At 40.2% G+C, this 22,272-nt stretch overlaps 1 protein-coding gene across 1 annotated transcript; it reads right to left on the minus strand.

Moving 5' to 3' along the window:
• Positions 1-3,540: 3,540 nt before the first annotated feature.
• On the minus strand, positions 3,541-21,572 carry RAB17 (RAB17, member RAS oncogene family). Its single transcript, XM_018559934.1, has 8 exons — positions 21,562-21,572; positions 18,133-18,185; positions 17,790-17,871; positions 15,300-15,457; positions 12,910-13,061; positions 11,724-11,849; positions 6,773-6,866; positions 3,541-3,662 (listed from the first exon to the last, which is right to left on the minus strand). The coding sequence occupies exons 1-8, from the start codon at positions 21,570-21,572 to the stop codon at positions 3,541-3,543; spliced, it is 798 nt and encodes a 265-aa protein (XP_018415436.1).
• Between the last annotated feature and the right edge of the window lie 700 nt (positions 21,573-22,272).

Here is a 22,272-nt window from a genome sequence, read left to right on the forward strand (position 1 = left end):
ACGAAATGGGCTTTGAACAGTAGAACAGTAGAAAGGCATCATGGCACACTCACAAACCAGCATGTAAAACAACTTGTCTCACCACCAAGGACAGAGGTTTGGATACACGTCTTCTGCAAAGGATGTGTAAGCCGCACTGCCGCGCCAAGGCACCTCTTATAGTGCGGTCCTAACTCTAAACTATGAGAGTCTCCATCTTGGAGCACATAGGGGCAGAAGATATCACACACACACAGATATGTATACACAAAACTACTATCAGCAGTTTTATGATAGTCATCCTTGGAAAACTTTTTAACAAAATACGTTTGTCTTTGCAGGATTCATTTCTTCCGCTTAATTTGCATTCTCTGCTCTCCACTGTTTCCATATCTGCCATGCTGTGCATTTCCTCAGAATATATTACTGTAATTGCATGAGAAAAGTATGGAATGTCATAAAATATTTATTCTGGTATCTAAGAGCACATTCCAAACATGTTCTTGTTGTTCTGCATAGAGTGGGGAAGGTTTGGTTTATATTGCTGTCAATACCCCTTTTGGGGAGATTTCCCCTCACTTCTTCTCCCTGTGACCACACAGGAAATAATGAAAAATTGCACCAACGGGCACACACAATAAAACGTGGCAGCCTTCCAAACTCCTTCCAAAATAACAAAAACATTGTAACTGAAGTTCTACTTTTAAGTACATCTCAATTCAGAACTACTACATTTGTTTCTTTTGGGCAGGGTAAGGATGACATGAGATATTCTGCATGTCCACTATTAAGAATGTAGTAAAGTTCCTCCAGCAATGTCTTATTATTATTTCAATTTAGTGGATATCTGTCTCTATCAGATCAAATTAAGTTGACTTTTAGTTTTTACTTGTTTCCTTTTACATTACATTGCATAGCTTCATCTTAACTAGCACCACAACCAATGACCCAATCCTATGGCATACCATCTTGACCAATTGGCCCCATGTGTTACTCCCAATTCTTTGATAGCCCCCTTTGTCTATTAGGACCCGTATGAGGAAGCTTAGGCAAAAACACAGCCCTGATGAATCCTACTAAACCCAGACAGTCAGATAAAAATTAGAGTGGTCTAAATGACAGATCACTATAGATATCGTGCTCAGAATAAAATAATAAAACTGCAGAGGGAAATGTAACTGTGTAATTCTCTGATGACTCAAAACAAAATGAGTAGTTTGGGATTAAGATCAATTTAAAGCAACACAATGGCATGTATACTTAAATAAACAGTACTTTCTTTTTCCATAGATCCTGACATTGACCCATCATGGTACACTGGCCGTGGAATCCGTCCAGTAGGGCGGTTTGGTAGGAGGGGCACAGCCTGGGAAGATACTCAGAAGTCCATGTATAGACCCCTGGGACACACTTGTATTCCAATAGATGACAGCTTGGAGCTTAGAGAAGACAACTAAAAAGTATCTCAGTCAGTGGAGGTATTATCATTGCCAGTTGTACTGTGTATATAAATGGAAGCACACAACCCTTCATACCCTTGGTTATTCAAAACTCTACCAGTGTGTGGAAAATTTGGTTCAAAAATGTATGCATAAGGTAATATTGAACAGCCAAATTTTCTTAGCAAATTTATGGAAGAGCAAAGGTTTTCTCCTTGAATTATGGGGTTTATGTCAAAAGCTTTCAAAAACAGATTCTAATTACACAATCCACAAGGGAATTCCATGGAAAATATTTTCATACAAATGGGTTCATAAGAAAAAGCAAAATATATTTTAAAGTCTTTAAAGTCAGTATTTTGTGGGGGCAGAGGATTGAACAAGTTATAGCATTTATTCCCTGTTCACCAGTTTTTAGAAATGAAAACATACCGTAATTTGATGTGTTCCTCTTACAGTTGTCATTGTATTACTTGAGATAAAGAGACTACAGCAGTATCATTTCTTGTAGGTTCCTCTTCATCTGTGTATAGCAATCTGTATGTAAAGATCATCGGCACCCAGAATGTATTCTTCTTCTTGCTGGCAGATTTGAACCCTCTTGTTCTTTAATGCAGTTTGGGTTCCTAATTAAAGACATATCCCCTCATTCCTGGAACATCCCTCTTCCCGAGCATTACCACTAGGCTAAGTTCTCAATATAGTCATATAGTTTGGTGGTGTCGTTTAGTGGAGCAAAACTATTCATGTCTTCATGGACTTTGGAACATTAATCAACAGTTGTTTCTCCAGTTCTTGCAGGATTATATTTATTGCTTTAGCAATGCTGCCTGTGTCTCTCCTTTTATCTTCTATTCTCATTTTTTTTCCGGTATATAATTTACCATGAAGTCCAGGAGACAGTATTTCTATCTTTTATGTCTAGTGGACTCTCTATAGGAATATATGGAAAACTCACTTTGGCTTGTGATCATAGTAGCTGAACAGAGAAACTGAGCCAGGCTATCAAAATCCTGACACAGTGGGGGGAGATTTGAATAATTGGGGTCTCAATTTCCAATAAAACACCATGTAGGATCAAACCCCTCCCTTCTCCAAATTGTTTTGGGTAGGACCGCTATCTAGGCAACTGGCAGGAAAGTTATAGGTCTTCAGCAACATAATCGCCAGCAGTAAGGAACAGTTTCCACCACCCTGTGAATCACCAAGTGTAGAAAATATGACCATAATGATAATAGATCACACAAAAGACTAGGAAAAAGAGGAAAAATGCAATCATTTAGAAAACAAATGTCCTCAATCAGACCTTTCTTTAAAATAGCACATTTTACTATAACCTATGGTATAAATATTGACAAAATTCAAGTTTTGAAAAATTATTGGATAAAAAGCTACCTTGTGCTTATTACTGTATATACCAGGTCTATCTGTGAACTGTCGTCCACCACTGGTTCCAGTCGCCAATACATCCAAGATCAAATATTTTCAGTGCTGTTTTTGGATAGCTAACAGATAGATGATGAAGCTGTATACCCAAATCCGAATGTTCTCCTGTTTTACCTGTATATGTAACATTAATCTTTTGTTCACTACTGCTTTCATTTTATATTACTGTTTGTCACATTTATTTGCGTCACTTGTAAATCCGAAACTCTGCCTTATCTCATTTCCAACTGAAATATTTTATATCAACCAAAATAAAAACAAACAAATTGAAAAATAGATTTTAATAAGATTATGCTTTTGATGACTCTAGTCTTTGGTGTTTGTAGATGTATGGTGTTCTGTCATTACACATATATACAGGTATTCTCTATGCATTTTACAGAATTAAAGCTGACTATTTTATTTCAAGATTTTTCTTTAATTTTAACTTTATTTATGGAGCCAGTTTCATGCTATGACAAATACCAACTACAATTTACCTTTCTATTCTTCACTCAGCAGTTAGCTCAGGACAATAGGCCTAATGTAGGAGAAGAAGAAGCTAAATATCTGTGTTCTTCATAGCGCCAACGGCTTCTCTTTAATTTAGTCTTTAATACCACAAGCTGCAAATTATGATTTTAGCAAGTTAGTACAAATGTTTCTTCTTTACACAGTATGTGCCCGGATTAATTGTCTACTGGAAACTGCAACATCTGTGTATCACAACAGGTTTCTGTGCTTCCTGGATAGTGATGTTTGCAACCTGCCTGCGTGCCTTGTCCTGTTTATGGTGTTCCATGATGAGAATTTGACTGGCTGCAAAATGGGGAAAAAGAATAAAGATTATTAAGATTAACCGGCAACACAAGGACATTACGAATCCCCATAGCTTCACAGTGTCCATTTAATGGACCTAACACATACAGTGATGACTTGTTTTACCAACTGTTAAGTAGATGTAAATCTAATCAGCAAAACCTTATGTAAACTCTTAACATGCTCAAGAGGAACTTGACCCGTTTCTTTAGAAATGTTTAGCAATGACAATCTACAAACACATTCTTCTAGATAATTGCCGGATTTTTATTCTTTTGCATACCTTATTTTTCTTTTCTTCCCCAGTCTTTTGACAGTGGCCATTTTAACTAAGAGCAGGTTACTAGATCTCCCTTTACTTCCTGGAACTAATGGCACATGTGACTAGGACATGTGACCATGCACATCATCTCAGGGGAGGTATGCAGATGTGATTTTTAGTCAAAGGTAGTAAAGGTCCTCTTTAATGTAAATTCAAAAGTCATTTTCAATCTGGAGCTTTCATTTAAATAATACCTGGTGATCCTGCCATCAAGGTACTTCCTGTTATAGGGTGACAACATTCTTCTCCTAACTGTGCTTGTGCAAAGCTACCCGGTCCCAGAGGATTTAATAGGGATTACACAGGCATGGTCCACTTTTGTCACCATCAAGAGAATACCATCCAGCCACTACTGGAATGCATGCATGTAGACAGGAAGTGGCTGCAGAAGATCAGCAGAACTGAGATGCCAGGTGAAAAAAAATGTAAAAACAGTGTATCGAAAATAAATTGTGAAAAATAGTTTATGGAACACAGTGCTTCATCAAACTTAATTAAATATTGTTAGGTCCCATCCATATAGCGACTGCACTATTCCCTCACAGCCAGACAGAGGAGACAAGTGGGTGCCCACCAGCTGTGTGTGTCTCTGCTACAGCAACCCCAAGCCAAGTAGAAAAAATCCAGCTGCACACCGATAACTTTGCTGGAGAACTTTACTGAAGCATACAGCTTGAGATCATCCTGCCTTAGGTCCTCCCTTCCTTCCTTTCACTAACGCATTTCATCCAATAACGGACTTAGTCGTAAAGAGGGATCTCTACATTCTCTCTACACCCAAAACCAAAGTTTTGGGTATAGATACACTTTAAATAGCATTTAATTGTTTTAGCTTTAAAATTAAACGGCATCATAATGTGTGCTGATCCTAAAATGCTAAATGCCTAGAGGTGTTTTAACAATCCCCAAACAAGCACAAGTGGTTGTCTGATGCAAAGGAAGCATTTTATGATAATAAGTACAATGGCAGATCTTTGGGTGAACAAGTGAAAAGTGGAAGACAGTGTGGTATTCCTGAGACTTTAGCTAAGATTGGCACACTTTATACACAAACTGTACAATGTGGAAATTAATGCACAAACTACACAAATCAATTTAATCTGCTATAAAGAATAACATTCATTAATAAATATATATATGCTAGAGAAAGCTTCAGCTGGCATACTTCTGACAAGCCTGAAGTACTCCCATCACAACTCAATCTCTGAGGAATAAGGTGTGTTCTGGACCACTGAAACGTGTTGGCTACTCTACCCTAATGGAATAAAGTTGTATCTGGACTATTTTAACTAGTGTGGCACATCAATTCCTACATCTACTGTGTTCACTGTCGAGCCAAGGGTGCTGTGGAGATCCTTTGGATTGCGGAGGCTGCCCACTTATCAGCCAGACCACACATATTCACTTCACTTAAGTACTGTTGGATGATAAACACCATGAGAATAAGCATACAGGTCCAGCACTTTCTTAACACAATTCCAAATATCCCAGTGATCATGACCCGCCACCTGGCTTCCTGATTGCCTGAGAAGCTGGTGTTCTATGTTCTTGTTCTATTTACTTGTTCTTCTTGAACAAGTAAATTAATCCCAGCTGAACGCAGAATGCTGGAGACAGAGCAGGTAGTCATCACATTTAAGAACTGCTATACTATTTGTGTACATGTATTCTGCTCAGGATCCTGTCCTATTGCTTTTGGCTTCACACAGGGGTCAAGCACCTATGTCTACCAAGAAGAGCACTCCCTTATAGGAGTATGAAAAAGTCCTCTCTGAAGCCCTAAACCAGGTCAATGTGCCCTGCAATGTGCATAATGCACCACAAATAGAAAACCAATGGGATAGTTATGCCAGTAATGTAATCTGCTATCCCTATACAGCATACAGTATACCTATATATAATTCTATTGGAGTTTATATTGTGTTTCAGGGGTGAGACCTGATGAATATAGTCTGCCTATAGTGCACATAAAAATTAAGTTTGATTTAACAAAACATATTCTGTCACAGTACTGTTCTGAGTTTATGAGTTTAATCAGTAGACTAAAGTAATTTCAGTCTGAAGGTGCCTATATACATTAAATGACTGTCATCAATATAACCCAAATTATTTTAGTTACATAGCTAGTCAGGTTGAAAAAAGACACAAGTCCATTGAGTGCAACCTATAGAGATAATGAAAATATACAGCACACCTCCCATTATGAAAGTGAACAAATTGGGTGGTGTTCTGTAGTTCAGATCAGGAGTGAGTAGTCTAAAATGACACTGCTGATCCTGCCTAGACACAGTTAAGGGAGCGAGCATTGTCCCCCCAAGGACAGGAAATGTGTGACTGTCATGATTGCCAGGTAAAGAAAAAAACAAAAACTAAATCGCCACTTCATCTACGGACTGGTAAGATCCTATATGTTATTTTTTTAACTTAGTTTTATACACACATTAGGATCATAGCAAGCTTTCATTGTTGGATTTTCCAGGCTAATCAATGTGGTTGTCCCAAGATAAATGTGGGGCAAGGCTATAGGTGGGTTTGTCTTCTGAGGCAGAGATATCCATGCTTGGGCAATACAAGCACAGTAGTCCACAGTATACGTGTTCCAAAAAGACTGTTCAATGATTAGATTGTACTTGCTCATCTGATTATTATCTATGGCCAACTACAGAGCTACTAGTCTATATATACAGTACGTGTCCCAAAAAGACTGTTTAATGATTGGCTTGTACTTACTCATTTGATTGTTATCTATAGCCAACTACAAATCCATGGTTATCAAGTATGTACTCACCAATGGCTTCAAACACTTCTTTCACTCCTTCTCCTGTCTTTGCTGATGTTTCCATGAACAACAACCTTTCCTGTTCAGCAAAAGCCTGAGCATCCTGGGAGTAGCACAATACAATGAAAGGCTTGATGTGTTGATACATGTATTAAGAGAGATTTATCTTATGACTTACAATGATATAATATAGAAGCTTAGAGCAAAACTGGAATTTGTCTCCTTAACCCTATTGTTCACAGAGACAGAACAAAGCTTGAACTGCCTTCAAGTATCAAAAGCAGGCATCCTCAGGTGCCTGCGCATAACCCTAAATTACTAGGGGTGGGGCCCCATACCTCAGAGGCTCTGATATGCAAATCACCAAAAATCAAAGACTGAGCTACTACCTTCAACTTCTTTAGGACTGTGAAAACACTTATTACTTTGAACACCCAAAAATTATTTGTAGGAGCATACTTTCATCTGATGATGGGTGTAATTTAAAGTAATTAAAAGGTGTAATTAAAAGGTGTAACCTCTTGCCGTCCGCCCGTAGTAAAAAAAACGGACGGACGGCACTGCTGCATTTGCGGGTTGCCGTCTCCAGACGGCAATTATTTTCTGCTCGCGCGCGCCCCCTAGCGGGCACGCACGGGCAGAAAAGACACGACCATTAAACACACCCGTTACCGGGTGTTTCAAAAAATTGGTAATTTTTTCTTAATATAGTAAAAAAATTAAAACCCCAGTGGTGAATAAATACCACCAAAAGAAAGCTCTATCTGTCTCCAAAAAAGGGTATAAAATTCATTTCAGTACAGCGCTGCATGACGGAATAAATGTCAGTCAAAGTACCGCATCGCTGAATACTGAAAAATGGCCTGGATGGGAAGGGGGTTTAACACCGCGGATGTCAACTGGTTAAACCCATAAGCAAAAATGTTATATATTTCAGCTTATAATCCTTATGTGGTGGTTGCAATAGTCTTCTTATGGGTTTTTTTTTTCACATGGTGTTCCAGCTAGGGATTTTTTTTTTCAACTTCCCGTAACAGACCAAGCTGTCCAGATAAAGTAGCAGATAGAGTGATAAGACAGACCATTTAGCACTGACAGGGGTGCTTAAAATTGTCAGCTTTATTCAATTATGTAACACTTTTATCCTAAAAGGATAGTGTTTGTCTTTCCTTTTATAATTTTTCAGTAAAATATTGATGTATACACTTATCCTTCAGGCCTTGTTCACACCGAAAGCGTTGCACCGCGATCGCTAAGAAACTTCTCCCCGCGTTTTGGGGCGGGAGGGGGCGTGGCGGTGCATTGAATTCAATGGCACCGCATCCACGTCCACCCACCCGCAGTGCTATCGAACGCGTGGCAAGACTTTGCTAGCGTTGCGTTCCACTGCATACGCAAAAAATAGGGCTTGCTCTATTTTTTGAGTTTGCAGTGGAACGCAACGCTGGCAAATTAATAAAGACCAATTGTTTGAAAAAGTGTTAGTTGGAGTTCAGATTTAATTTGTTAGTCAAGTTTATCTAAATCTGCTAATGTATCCATCACTACCCTCTCCACAAGTTGACAATGCTGCTCTCCAAGGTTGACTCCATTGCTTCTCCATAGAGTGGCGCCATAAGACAGGAAGTGTGTGGCTGGATCACCAGGTGAAAATAAAGGGAAAAAAAAGCCTAAAAAAAAACGAATGCAGCCACGACATTTAAGGATTGGTAAGCTGCAATGTATACAATGTTTGTTTTTTGGTTTAGATAGACTTTAAATGTACCGTGTTTCCCCGAAAATATGACACTGTCTTATATTTTTTTTAGCTCAAAAAAACACACTAGGTCTTATTTTCGGGGTAGGTCTTTTTTTTTATGTACAACAATCCAAAATGAATGCAAATTCAAATTAAGTAATCCAAAATGGTAAATTAAAAAATAGGGTGATCAGGGCAATCGGGGGTGCCGTCCCTTTCAAAGAGCAATTTGGTAACCAATCGCTGGCCAGAATGAGCGAAGCGCACTTTCACTATCGATTCCTCACAGGCGGAGTGCATTTGGCATCACTCCACCTGTGACAGGAGCTAGCGCTATAGAGGAAGCATCGGCTTATCTGCTCCCTCCGCTGCCGCTGGCTTCAATGGCACCGTTGATTCTCTCCCGCGGCTCTTCAAGTTCCCCCTTATGCCACCACCGGCCCTGGGAATCGTCACAACTAGGTCTTATTTTCAGGGTAGGTCTTATATTTGAGCAATTCCCAAAAATAGTACTTATTTTCGGGGTAGGTCTTATTTTCGGGGAAACAGGGTAGTTATAGAACTGTCCTTCTTTTGCAAAGGTTTAATGTGCAGTATTTTGATAGACTGCTGTGAACGTTCACAACCATACCATTCTACGTGTATATTATGAAGCCATGTCTAAAATGTTAACTTGTGGTATAGTTAGGAGTCACTGGGTGACAACAAACTTCAGAAAGAGTCCAAAAGTAATAATTGTGCCCATAACACTGAAGTCTCACAATCTAGCCCTCCTAGCATACAAACTGCAGGTACACAAAGGCAGGGCCGGCCTTAGGGGTGTGCGAGCTGTGCGGACGCACAGGGCGCAATGGCAACAAAGGCGCCAGGCGGCCAACACAGCTCTTCCTCAGGGCGGCTTCTCTCCTCCTCACCGCTGGCCATCCAAACGCTGCCTGCTGTCAGGATGGCCAAGTGGTGAGGGTGAGAGAAGCCGCGCTCGCAGCTGTCAGGATGGCCGAGCGGGTAGGAGATCGGAGCCGCTGTCATCCTGTCAGTTTCAGGATGACAGCGGCTCTGTGCGTGGCAGAGCGGGGATCGGTAAATATCAATGATACTTACCGATCCTCCGTGTGAGAAGGACAAACACTGGAGCGATCGTCTGATCACTCCAGTGTTTGTAAATAACTGGGGACACATAGTACTCAGTTATGAATGAACAGGCTGTAATTTCCATCACAGCCTGTTTATTCAAGATTTCCTCAATGGGGAGAAGCACTCACTGCCGAGGCTCCTCCCCATTCAGAAACAGCTGATAGTAAATACTTTCTGAATGAATGGGAAGCCTCTGTACTGAGTGCTTCCCATTCATTGAGTGCTGAGGCTGCAGAAAAAGAAATTGAGGATTTGGTGTCCTCAATTTATTTTCTATTTTGAAAGGGAAATTTCAGGGGTCTGTTTAGACCCCTAATATTTCCCCAAACAGTAAAAAATAAATAATTAAAAAAATTGAAAATTATAAAAAATGTAAAAAAATTATTTTACAAAAGTGAAAACTGCCCCCCCCCTTCGTTTCATCAAACAAAACAAATGTTTATGCTATTTTGGATTCAGCTATTGGCGTGTTCTGGAGGCAGGGCGCATGACGTCATATAACACTGCACGTGTTGGGCGCCGCCATCTTGGTGTATATCTAGGTATACACCAAGATGGTGGCGCCTATATCGGCACATGACGTCATGCTCCCTGCCTCCAAGATGGGGGCATGCATTCACAGAACACGCCGGTTGCCAACATGGCCACCGCACATTCTCTTATTATGTGCCTGAATAAATTATTCGTATATTCGGACATATAGTAATTCATTAATTTTACATGTTGTCTAGGTTTTGTGTTCTGTTTTCTATTTTTACTTTTTCTAGATATACCTACTTGAAAAAAGGGATCGGCATGACAACCTGACACTTTATTTTTATAGACTCTATTTTAGTTTGACATTTATTGTTTGCCTTCTGTTGTTTTATTTGATAAGAATACTTCTATTGTGCCTACAAGTTTAATAGCTTTGAATAAAAGTTTTATTTGTATAATACTTTTAAATATATATATATATTTGTTTGCGGCTTAACAAAATAGGAGTCTTTAAATGGTGCAGATATTGGCGGAAATGGGTGTGGTTACTGGGGGTGTGGCCACTAAAGGGTGTGGCCACAGAGGAGTGTGGTCACTGAGGGGCGCTGTAAAGCTTTCTCGCACAGGGCACCTTACGGCCTAAGGCCGGCCCTGCACAAAGGTAATGTTGATCTTGATCAAATAATGTTTTCAATATATGCTACAATCTTAGGGGTCTATTCACAAAGCTGCCGAAGGATCTAGCCGTAGCTTCGGCTGATCCTTCGGCTAGCTGCGACCCCAGGACCCCTTCGGTTCAGTAGAATAGTAATATAATATAGTGAATAGCCGTACAGCTCCCGAAGTTGGCCGAGGGGCTCAGTCGAGCCGAAGGCTAACTGAACGGGAGTGGTTAGAGGGGTGAATAGCTTGTCACAGGCATAGTGATAAATAGTGGTAAATAGGGTGGGCAGGGAGTTTGTACTGTATTCTAGTGTATTACATTATTTACTGTATTACATTATTTACTGTATTACTATTATATTGTTATTAGATTGCACTTCACTTTACTGTAGTGTATGCTAAGAGACTGAGGGGACTGCTATGGTAAACTTGTTCTCTATTTCATTTTTTCTACTTTTTTAAACTGTTTTTCTACTCTGCTCGGCGGCATTCGGCTATTCACTCACTGCTGTTCGGCATCTATGAGAATAGGCCAAACAGCAGCGAGTAGCCTGCCGGAGGTTCGGCTCAGCCGATCCAGATGAGCATGTTCGGCCGACCCGAAGCCAGCCGCAGCAAGCCAATGTACGGCTGATTTTACTCGGTGTACGGATGAAATCAGCCGTACAAGCCTGAAGTGAATAGCCGAACAGCATTCGGCTCACTTCACTTCACTTCGGGTCGGTTATTCACTCGGCTACCTACGGCAGCTTTGTGAATGGACCCCTTAGAGAAACTGAAGTGTCCATCCCTACCTGAATTTTTTTATAATGTTATGTTTGCTTCTAAAGTCACTTTAAGCTTATTACAGTCTTTATACTATGCTGGCAAGGGTATATTGACCAGAGTCACAATCAGCTGGTGTATTCTACAACCTTGCTTGTACTGTTCTGCTGCAGAAAATCATACCTCGAGTGAGACTTTCCTCTCTGAATTTAGATCGGTCTTATTTCCAACAAACGCAATTACCATTTCCTCACTGGAGATGTACTTCTGTAGCTCCTGAAGCCATAGCTGAGCTCTAAGAAATGTCTCCTGCAAGAGATGGGAGCAAAAAGGTAATTAATAATTCATACAGAATATAAAACAGGATAAGTAAAGACCATGCACTGTATGACATCTGCTTCACTGAAAAACCATAATTCCACAATTAGTACCTGTCACACATTTAGTTGCAAATCATGGCTGAATGCTGTACAGCCAATACCATACATTTTCAAACTGCAGCTTCCATTTTAAATAGATAACAAGTTGAAAGTATAAATCAACATACCGGTAGCTTCAGAATGAGGCATGTGAGAATGTAGCTTCTACTTGATCATAAAACCAGCACTAGTTAACCCGTTTTGGATAACATGTATACATACATATGTTGCTAGATTTGAGCATTGCTACATGCAATTCTTTAAAACACAAATTTTTTCATGATATCCCATGCTACTGCTTTACATTGGGCCAAATAGAACAAGACCTGTAGCTGAACGCCTGCAAAATGCGCAAAAACCTGCATATATGTGCATAAGAATGCTCAAAAACGCTCATGAAACAATGCCTGAAAACACAGATGCCCAGGTGTGAATCCAGCTTTAAAAGTGACATTAAAGTCACATTCTCCCCTCCCCCCCAATGCTGCTTTAAGGACTTACCTTAAATGATTGCTCTTGATCCGATCATCTTCTTCTTTAGTTTTCAGGAGTCCCTCCAGAGCTGGTACCGCTCTCTGAACCAGCATTTACTGCTTTGTCTTCTGTGTCCCACGGTGTCTGTCCGCATGCATGCTACCGGTGCGTGCATTTAATTACACCGTGTCTCTCTTGTCCCAGCCAAAGATCTCTACTGCGCATGCGCCTGCCCCACGATCCTTCACGGCTGCTCGAGAATCTTTAGATCTTCAGACGGAAGCGAGCAGCAGAGACACAAGTAAGTTTTTCCTATTTGGTAACTTTTTTTATTTTATTTTTGTATCTTTTTGCATATATCTACTGCTTGCTAGGTTTAATTCTGCTTTAAAGAAAAACAAGAAATATTTTGTTTTAAATATTATTTCACATCTTTACAGTGAAAAGTATTATTGATAGACCTGAATAATATGCACCTTGGAAGTGATGTCATAAACCAGCATGGCAGCGCTGGCACCACGGTAGTATAGGTGGCACACACTGTGATATCTCTCCTGGCCAGCAGTGTCCCAAATCTCAAAGTCCAATGTTTTCTCCTGGACATAAACTCTTTGTGAGAAAAATGCACCTAAAAGATCAAGACAAAAGCAAATTTTTAACATATATATGTGAGAAACAAATGCTGTGTAATATCTTTTTGATATATTGATACTAATGAATGATCATTTTATGACTTTTGCAGTCTACAGTAATGTTAATACCAGTGTCAAAAAAGGGGTTTGTTCACACTATAGTGCATGCATTACCATGCCATGTATATGATTTCACATTGCATTGTGCTGCAAGTCATTTTTAAAACATTTTGTAGCAACGTTCCCTGCAAAAATGCAACCTTATTCATATTTTTTAAGTGAACACAAACACAGTACATTGGTGTGAATGGGGACCCTAGAAAATAAGACTTGTCTTTAGGTTAGGACTGCATTGTGCAATACAGCCCAATGCTGGTGGTCTAAACAAGCCATGAGTGCCTTATTTTGGCCCAGTTCCCATGTTAAGATTTGTACTTTATAGCAGAATGTATGTGCACAAAGAATAAGCTCATTTTGTGAACCGTGGTGCTTTTTTTGGTATCATTTCAATAAATCCTATACTTTTTTTATGTAACAGCTGAGTGATACACAAATAAGATACATTTTTTATAATAGTTAAGGAACTTAAATGTATTTTTAAGATTAAACTCCTGAGTTTAGTGTCACTAAGATTTAGATGCATTAGACCTTTTTTTCCCAAAAAATCCTAGGGTTAGGATACATATACAATAGACATGCAAGCCAGCAAAAAAATTGTTTCTTTTTGTTTCGGATGTTTGTTATTTCATTTTTTGGGATATGGGTCTGAAAGTCACTTTGTTTCAATATTCGGATTCAGATGAATCTGAATTTCCTTAAGTGTGAGTTATGAGTTAAATGATCATTACCAACTAAAAAAATGTTTAGAAAATTGATACTACATAATTACTTTGTTTCTTTTTAATTTCTGACACCACAAAAAAAACCAACAGTGCGGGGTCCGCCCCCAATTCATACCAGACCCTTTAGGCCTGGCAGGAATGTTATGGGGAACTCCTTGGAAAAGCACCTTGTCCCCATGCCGATGGCGAAAAGGGTCTCCTCCCCACAACCCTGACCCGGTGGTTGTGGCGTTCTGTGGGGAGGGGGGGCTCATCTGGGTACCCCCTTTCATAAAGGGGGCACCCAGATGCTACACCCCCCATGCGAATGAGCAAGGGGTACTTGTACCCCTACTCATTCACTAAAGGGTTAAGTAAAATGTAAATAAACACACAGCACCTTACACAAAAATTCCTTTAATTGAAAAAAAAAAAGTCACTCCAGCGTCGGCCGACAATTGAAAAAATATAACAGAAACTCCCCGATGCAATGTTTACATCAGGCAGTAAGCGGAAATAAACAAAGCCTGCTATTGGTTATTTAAAATTGAAATAACCAATAGCAGGGTGGCTAATGCTCCGCCCACTGCCTGATGTCAGTCACGGAGGAGCGGACCTGAGAGAGAACTTTCTCTCTCAGGTCCGCTCCTCTGCAGGAGCAAAGGCCGTTCTGTTATTGGCTATTTTAAATTGCAATAGCCATTAGCAGGCTGACTATTGCCATCTGTCAATCAGCAGAGGAATGTACCTGAAAGAAAACTTTCTCTCTCAGGTCCACTCCTCTGAGACTTACAGAAGCAACGAAGCAGAAGCTGTTAGAGAATAACAGGGATCTCTCAGCTTCTTTAATTATTCACATTTTGTAACACTATTCTGTTACTTTGTTTTCGTTTGAGATACAAGTGCAGAGAAGCCAGAGAGCGGAAAATGACAGCTCTCCCGCTTGTTGTGTTTGTATCCGGATGTATCTGAATTTCGTTATCAAACATTTAGATTCGTTCAGATTCGATACTTCTGTCATTCGGAAATTCGGATGCATCCGAATGTCTAAATTTCCCGAAATTCGTACGGATTTCATTCCGAAACGAATTGCACATGTCTAATATACAACGTCATAACAAGAAAATTATTATTATTTAACTATTAACATAAAGTGCTATGCTATATTACTCTTAACTATATTTTACTGTACATTATATTACATCTCATCTTCCATGATAGATAAACAACATTTATGAAAGTGCTAGAAAAGAAAAAAAACAAACAAACATATGTTCTGTCCCTAACAACCAGAATAAAACTGACATTTTATTAATGCAGGTATAAAATTGGCAGGATCTATTTGTTCTCTGATGATAGCACAGAGACACCTATTTTTATACACTTACATAAGGCCTTTTATGTTGTACTCACATCCAGTAGTGCAGGTAGTATCCAGAAACTCGTCCCTTAGGTATCTAAGAACCATGCTGGATTTTCCCACATCGCTGCTTCCCAGTAGCACCAGTTTGTAGATGTTAATATTCGGTTCCTCATAAGTAATGTCATAGTCCATTCCTACATGGTTCATTCTGCAAGCAAGAGAACATGCATGGAAGATCATAAAACAAGCTGCATTCTATTACTTCTTTAGGTCACACCAATATTTAAATAATACAGGGTTATTCACAAAAGGGTGAAGAGTTTGGAGCAGTGGTGGACCTAGAACAAAGGGCCCTGGTGCAAGATTTTTATTTGGGCCCCCCCCCCCCAAGATATTCACCCTTTTGTGAATATCCCTGATCCCTGATAATGTAAAGGGAGAGGTTAGGGAAGGTGGGCACTGTCCTAGGTCCTAAAGCATCACATTTAAAGCAAATGTATAGTAGTTCCTTTATTTATTATGGTAAGGGCTAAAATATGTAAACAAATATTTTTTGGTCAGCTGAATATAAAATATTGTATATTAGTATTTTGAAGCCAACAGAGGGAGCGTTTTCTTATCTTTTAAACTTTCCGCTTGTTTCCTGGATATAAAAAGTCTGTGGGTTACAGAATCCACAGAATCCAATAGCTTAAGGGCTAAGTTTATTTTGTAGACCATGTTTTATGTTACACCCATAGCCAGGGTGTAACATGAAACATGGTCATAATTTTTGTCATATACTGTAAATTCCTAATGGTCTGTATAACTGGGGATGTGATCAGATTGTAACTTGTCTAGTAGGCTTTAAAATGAAGCTATCACTTGCCCTCAATAGACAAAGTGACAGGTTCTATTGAAAGCTCACCCCTATACCCTCTTATACTCAGTTTACAACAACCCCAACATTTTTAATGTAATTCAATATTCAATATAATTCAAAATTAATATAAAAATGGAAACGTAGCATGTGGGTGATCGTTCCCTGAAAGAGGGCATAGGACTTTGTCCTGCTGTAATTACCAATATGACAATTATGTAAACAAAAGCCCAACTTAGGAAATTATGTGTTTTCAACCCTTTTTATTTATTGAAGGCAGTTGTTTTTTTAAAATCTTATTTACAAAGAGTCATCCTACCTGTGCTGTGCCGGACCCAGTCACATTATCTGGTGGAGCAGCCAGCAGCCCACAGTATTCTCTTCACGTACTCTTGACACTGTTATAGTGCATTTATGGCTGGTAATTTCACTTAAGCACGTGTAAAGTCCACAAGGGAGGTTCTAGCTGATCCAAGTTATGTCATAGTTCAGAAATATTGTCTTGTAAGTCCTGCAAAGAATCACATACAGCATTGTACATAGTTTAACCTTCACTGAAATCTGTCAAGCGCTTCAAATTTTGGAAACTCATTAGGTGACACTAAACTCAGGAGTTAAATTGTAAAAATGCATTCAAGTACCGTATATACTCGAGTATAAGCCGTCCCGAATAAACGCCGAGGTACCTAATTTTACCATAAGCCGAGGGTGGGAAATGAGGCAGCTACAGGTAGATAGATACCAATAAAATTACATGAATATTTATTTAAAAGAAAAATAACCTAGCTCTGTAAGTGGAAAAGGGGGTACAGGGCTACATATCATGTACTACGGATCATTTAACCCATTCATATTAGCAGAGGATAATTGTAAATCTATTGTTCAGTGCATTCTATATGTAGTATATAGTACATGTACATATAGAGTGCCTGCAACAATACATTTACAATGATCCTCTGCTAACATGAATGGGTTAAATGATCCATAGTACAGGGCTACATACAGATCATTTAATACATTCATGTTAGTATAATTGTAAATGTATTGTCTGCACTGTATTAGCAGTATATACTCTATATAGAGTATATACTGCTAATACAGTGCAGACAATACATTAATACGGTACTTTGACTATTTACAAAAATGTATCTTATTTGTGTATCACTCGGCTGTAGATCCTCAAATCATCTCCGAATTGGTGCTGATACTGTCCTTCCTTCTGGAGGGTGGCTACATAGCTGATTTGGAAAAATTCTACAATTTAGCTCACTTTCCAGTTCAGCTATGCTGTCCTAGACTGTTCCCTTCTCCTGCCTTCTCCAAACTCTTCACCATTTTGTGAATAACCCTGTTAATGCTCAGTCACTCAGTAACTTGACGCTTTTTGCTTGTAGAAGTACATGAGATTTTTTGGGAGTGTGGTCAGGCATTTTTGTCATCATAGACTTCCATTTGAGCGCCTATAAATGTGCGACACACATTTCCACAAGTTTTTGCACACATTTTGGTGTGAACTGCTATCTCCCCCTAGCAAGCCTGGCTCTGGAAAAGAAAATGGAGGATTCAGGATTGGCAATTCTGGATGTATAATCATGCATGGGCACAAAGATCATCGTACATCACTCAGAACTGCCCCCTCTGTTCTCTTTCAGCAATCACTGTCTGGATCCAGTATCTTCGCCTGTTCTTTTTCTCATATATAACAACAATGCAGCAGCAGCTGCTGCCAAGAAACATGGCATAGTGTCCATGGCTCAAGAGATCTGAGAGCAGAAGACACCACAACACCACACTGAAAAATCAGGACGTTTTTTTGCAATTACAAGTATGACATGAAAATTGTACGAATGACTCTGCAACTCTATTATATTTCTTTAACCCCTTCGTGACTGACGACGTACAGTGTACGTCGCCAGCATCGGGGCTGTTTAAACAGACTCCCGGCGACTTTTGCCGCCGGGACTCTTTTTAAACTTGTAGAGCCGACTGTCGGCTTTACAACAGAAGCGATCCTGGCGACTTACCTGTCGCCAGATCGCTTCTGCGAATGTTGGAGGGTTTTACGTCATTTTCCGGCCTAAAATGTGGAATATAACATGGGTGCAAAAATTGAAAAAAGGGCCTCAGTCATGAAGGGGTTAAATCGTTTCATAAAAATGTATTGAAAGTGAAAAACCAGGAAGGAATATGATGATGTCAAAGAGGACAACATTTGATGTCAAAGATTATACTGCTTTCCATTGAACAAAATAAAAATGGCCAAACCTTAAATTTAAATGCAAAAGCCTTGTTATAAAAAAAGCCTTCAAAAGCCCACAAAGACTCTACATCACCTGAAAATGGCTCAGCTCAGATGTGAATGCAGGCTTATGCTTTATTAATGTCTAGGCGAAATCCAAAAGCTAGAATTCAAGGCAGGGGATTGGCAGAGTTGAAAGACAAGTATGTTTACTGTTGTACTTCTTCAAATGTTATAACTCTATACAATCACTTAAGGAAAAACATTAAAGTTATTTTACCTACTGTAGCTATTGTAAGCTAATATCTGATTGGTTGGTATCAGTTGGTACATTTTTCATTAACTTTATTCAAATTCTCAGTGCTATTCACTACCCTATATTATATAATATATGAAATAGATGTTAAAGCTAAACTCCAGCTGTATCTATTTTTCCACACTTGTAGCAAGTCCTCTTCTATGTTAAAATGCATGGTTTTCAATTTCCTGTGAATGTGCATCTCCATAATATAACCCTTTGAAACTGCAGCAGTGATCTTAAATTCAACATAAAGTCCTGTCTAAATGACTTCTGTCAATCACCAATCACTTCTCCCCTGATCCATAACGTAATTGCCCACCCCGGTAAGCTATTAGCTTTCCTAATGTGAAAGAACATATCCCAGGTAGGGTTGCCACCTGTCCAGGATTCACCTGGACAGTCCGGGTTTTGAATGCTGTGTTCGGGTCTCATGGCAGCAGAAACCCGGACACAAGATGTCAGGCAGACAGGGGCAACCAAAATTAAGATAGGGGCTACTGGCCCCCCACTGAAAATAGCCTCAACTGTTATATTTACATATGAAAGGTGGGGCTATTAATATATATATGATTAGCCATGACTCAATCTCCCAAAAAAATCTCAGCGCGTCGCTAGAGTGTTCGGGTTTCGCTTGAAGAAAAGGTGGCAACCCTAATCCCAGGCATCCCTTAAAATGTGCCTGATCAAGCCTCGTATCAGCAGAGTACACAGCTAAAGCCTACAACAGCCAGTGGCCAGAAGGGAGAAGCATGTACATCTAGAGGAATCCTGGGGATGTGTTTTTGAAAAAGGTCGAAAGCAGGAAGCTGTGATGTTTACAGGGGCCTTATGGCTATCCCATCGCACACCGGTCCGATGTATCCCTTGTAATCTCTCTGGTGTTTGCTGCAGTGAAAAATGGATGGTGCAACATTCCCGTCCCCTCCCACCAAACTCGGAGCAAAGAGCAGCAGTCAGACCCAGTGTTAACATCACTGAGTCACAAAAGAAGAAGTTTTTGAAAAATAAAATTATTTGATTGAACATTTTCAAGGAGAACTATGGGGTCAGTGTTTTTCCCCATAGTTCTCCTTAGGGTAACGGGAGGACACAAACTAGCGTCCTCCCGTTACCCTAAGCTCAGTATACCGCGAGATACAGCTCGCGGTATACTGAGACGCCGCAGCCGGAGCGGATCCCGACGTAGATGACGGGATCCGCCCAGCTGCGTGAGTGACAGCTGGCTCTGCCTACCTAGAGGCAGAGCCAGCTGTACCCACCCCCTCCCCCGTCCGTTCCGCCAGTCAGCGCTGGCAGATCGGAGCGGGGAGAGGGGAATCCAGCCCCTCCCCCTGTCACGGCAGAGAGCCGTGACAGGATCGAGAGGCGAGCGAACCCGGTATGTGTTCACTCACCTCCCGATCTACTAAGCCGACCTGTGAGAGTCTCATTGTCACAGGTCGGCTAGAACTATGAGGTGAGTGAAAAGCACTCACCTCATAGTTCTCCTTTAAGTGTATATTGATCTTGAGGTGGGGGAGCAAGGAAAGGTATTATATGTGCACAATCCTTTAAAGTTTTACAGCTTAAAGTGATATTAAAGTCAAAATGTTGTTAAGGTATTTGAAACGCTGATGAAATCACATACAATGGATGCTGCTCCTTGATGTTTAAAAGTTTTAGTTTCCTGCAGAATCAGCTGGTCCCCTGAGCACTGACCATGATTTCCTGTTTTAAGGCGTCTCCTCTCCCTTTCAGGTTTCTATGGAGTCATCCTTACGTGTGCTAGTAAAATGTGTGTGTCTCCACAAACACACAATCGATAATACAAAATCACCTGCACTCCATACAGCGTACAGACCTTGAGTAAGAGGTGGGTGCTTGAAGTGACAACACGGATGGCGCCGTGTCAGATACAGTCCATAAAAGAAGTCACCAGCACTCGATCATACGTGCATGAAGTAAAGCACTTTTTATTCAATCGTCACATGCGCCAATCAGCCAACGTTTTGGGGGCCACACAGGATCCCTTCTTCTGGGCGACATAGTAACTATGTCGCCCAAAAGACGTCACTATGTCGCCCAGAAGAAGGGACCCTGCATGGCCAGAAAACGTTGGCTGTTTGACGCATGTGACGATTGAATACAAAGTGCTTTACATCTTGCACATATCATTGAGTGCTGGTGACTTCTATTATGGTCCACAAACACACAGCAAGGCAATCTACTTCCTTGCTCCCTGCTCATCCTTCCTCTCTTCTCCAAGTTAGTAGATGGAGAGTTGCTGGAGACTGTACTGTCAGTTGTGATCTTGTACTGGACAGGAAGTTCAGGAAACTGAATTGCAACTGAGAGAGTTAGGGGCCAGGTGTTTGGAAACAAGATGACTGTAAGTGCTTGGACAAAATGTAAAGAAGTTCCTTGCTGGACAATGTGCAGAGGTACCTAGGTTCACGAACGCTTCTGTTTGCGAACAATTCGGTTCACGAACAGGAAGTTGGGCAAAATTTTGCTTCCGTTTGAAAATTCCGCATCGGGTGACGAACACAGCCGCCGCAGCCATCTTCCCCGCTCTGACACGTGTTGCTTCCTCTTGTCGAGATCGCAGTCTGATCACAGTTTGATTTCATTTGCGACCAATTCTGTTTGCGACCAGAATCGTGGAACAAATTAAGTTTGTGAACCGAGGTACCACTGTACATTTGTTTGATATTAATTTATTATTGAAAAAAAATTGAAAGCTTTATATTATTTTAAAGCAGAACTTTTTCAAAACCCTTGTAGTGACCCCAACCCTCCCCTCCCGCCACACACACACACGCTGCAAGGGTTAAGTGCTCGTTTTTGTCTAGGTTAAAAAATACAAAGTTATACTCCCAAATCCTCAGAGGTGGACGGCCCTGACAGCGCTCCCTCCTGTCTGTCTCGTCCTACACTCCAGCCATGGTATATGTCTCTCGGCATCCTCTACAGTGTGTATAGAATGTGATGTCTCAGGGACCTTAGACCGCTACAGCAGAGGGGGATGGGACCGGTCTAAGAGCAAGCTGTCCCTGAGGATCAGGTCAGTGTAATGTTGTTATTTTTTAACCTAAACAAAAATAAGCACTTAACCCTTGCAGTTGCGGGGGGGGGGGGGTAGCCCCCACTGAATGGGTTAAGAAAATGTTTTACGTAGAGATTTGCTTTAAGTACCCTATTTTAATTGGAAAAGTCTAAGCCTGTTATCGATAGTTGTTAAACGTAAATGTGTTTGTTTAAAATAACTAACTATACACATAACATGCGTGTGTTGTTTTGTATTTTATTTGTTTTGTATTTGATGATTGCATTTTTACAATTAATATGTGTAAGTCCATTTATTCAGGTTAAAGCAATATAGGAACTGCGTGATAGAAATGAAGATGCTGTATCTATTCAGTATATATACATTGGCATTATTGTATTTGTCATTGGTTTCATTTATTGCTTAATGCAGTCTATAGATTCATTGTGAGAAAGAACAGATTTTTCTCTCAAGTCAATTTGAGTGTATAGTATAAAAATCCTCCCCCTGCCCTGTCCTTCTTCCACACCCTCTGATGTCAGCTGCAGAGATTAGGGGGAGAGGAGAGATGAGGAGGTGAGAGAAAGAGGAGGGAGAGA

Source organism: Nanorana parkeri, unplaced genomic scaffold, assembly GCF_000935625.1.
Source record: "Nanorana parkeri isolate BGI_ZX_2015 unplaced genomic scaffold, ASM93562v1 scaffold423, whole genome shotgun sequence".
Taxonomy (NCBI): domain Eukaryota; kingdom Metazoa; phylum Chordata; class Amphibia; order Anura; family Dicroglossidae; genus Nanorana; species Nanorana parkeri.

Coding starts and splice junctions, on each gene's coding strand:
- RAB17 (XM_018559934.1), bottom strand. Junction 17,872..18,132: donor CAGAAGCGATCTGGCGACAG/GTAAGTCGCCAG, acceptor TTCTGCTCTCAG/ATCTCTTGAGCCATGGACAC. Junction 15,458..17,789: donor ATATATGAGAAAAAGAACAG/GCGAAGATACTG, acceptor TCTTGCTTGCAG/AATGAACCATGTAGGAATGG.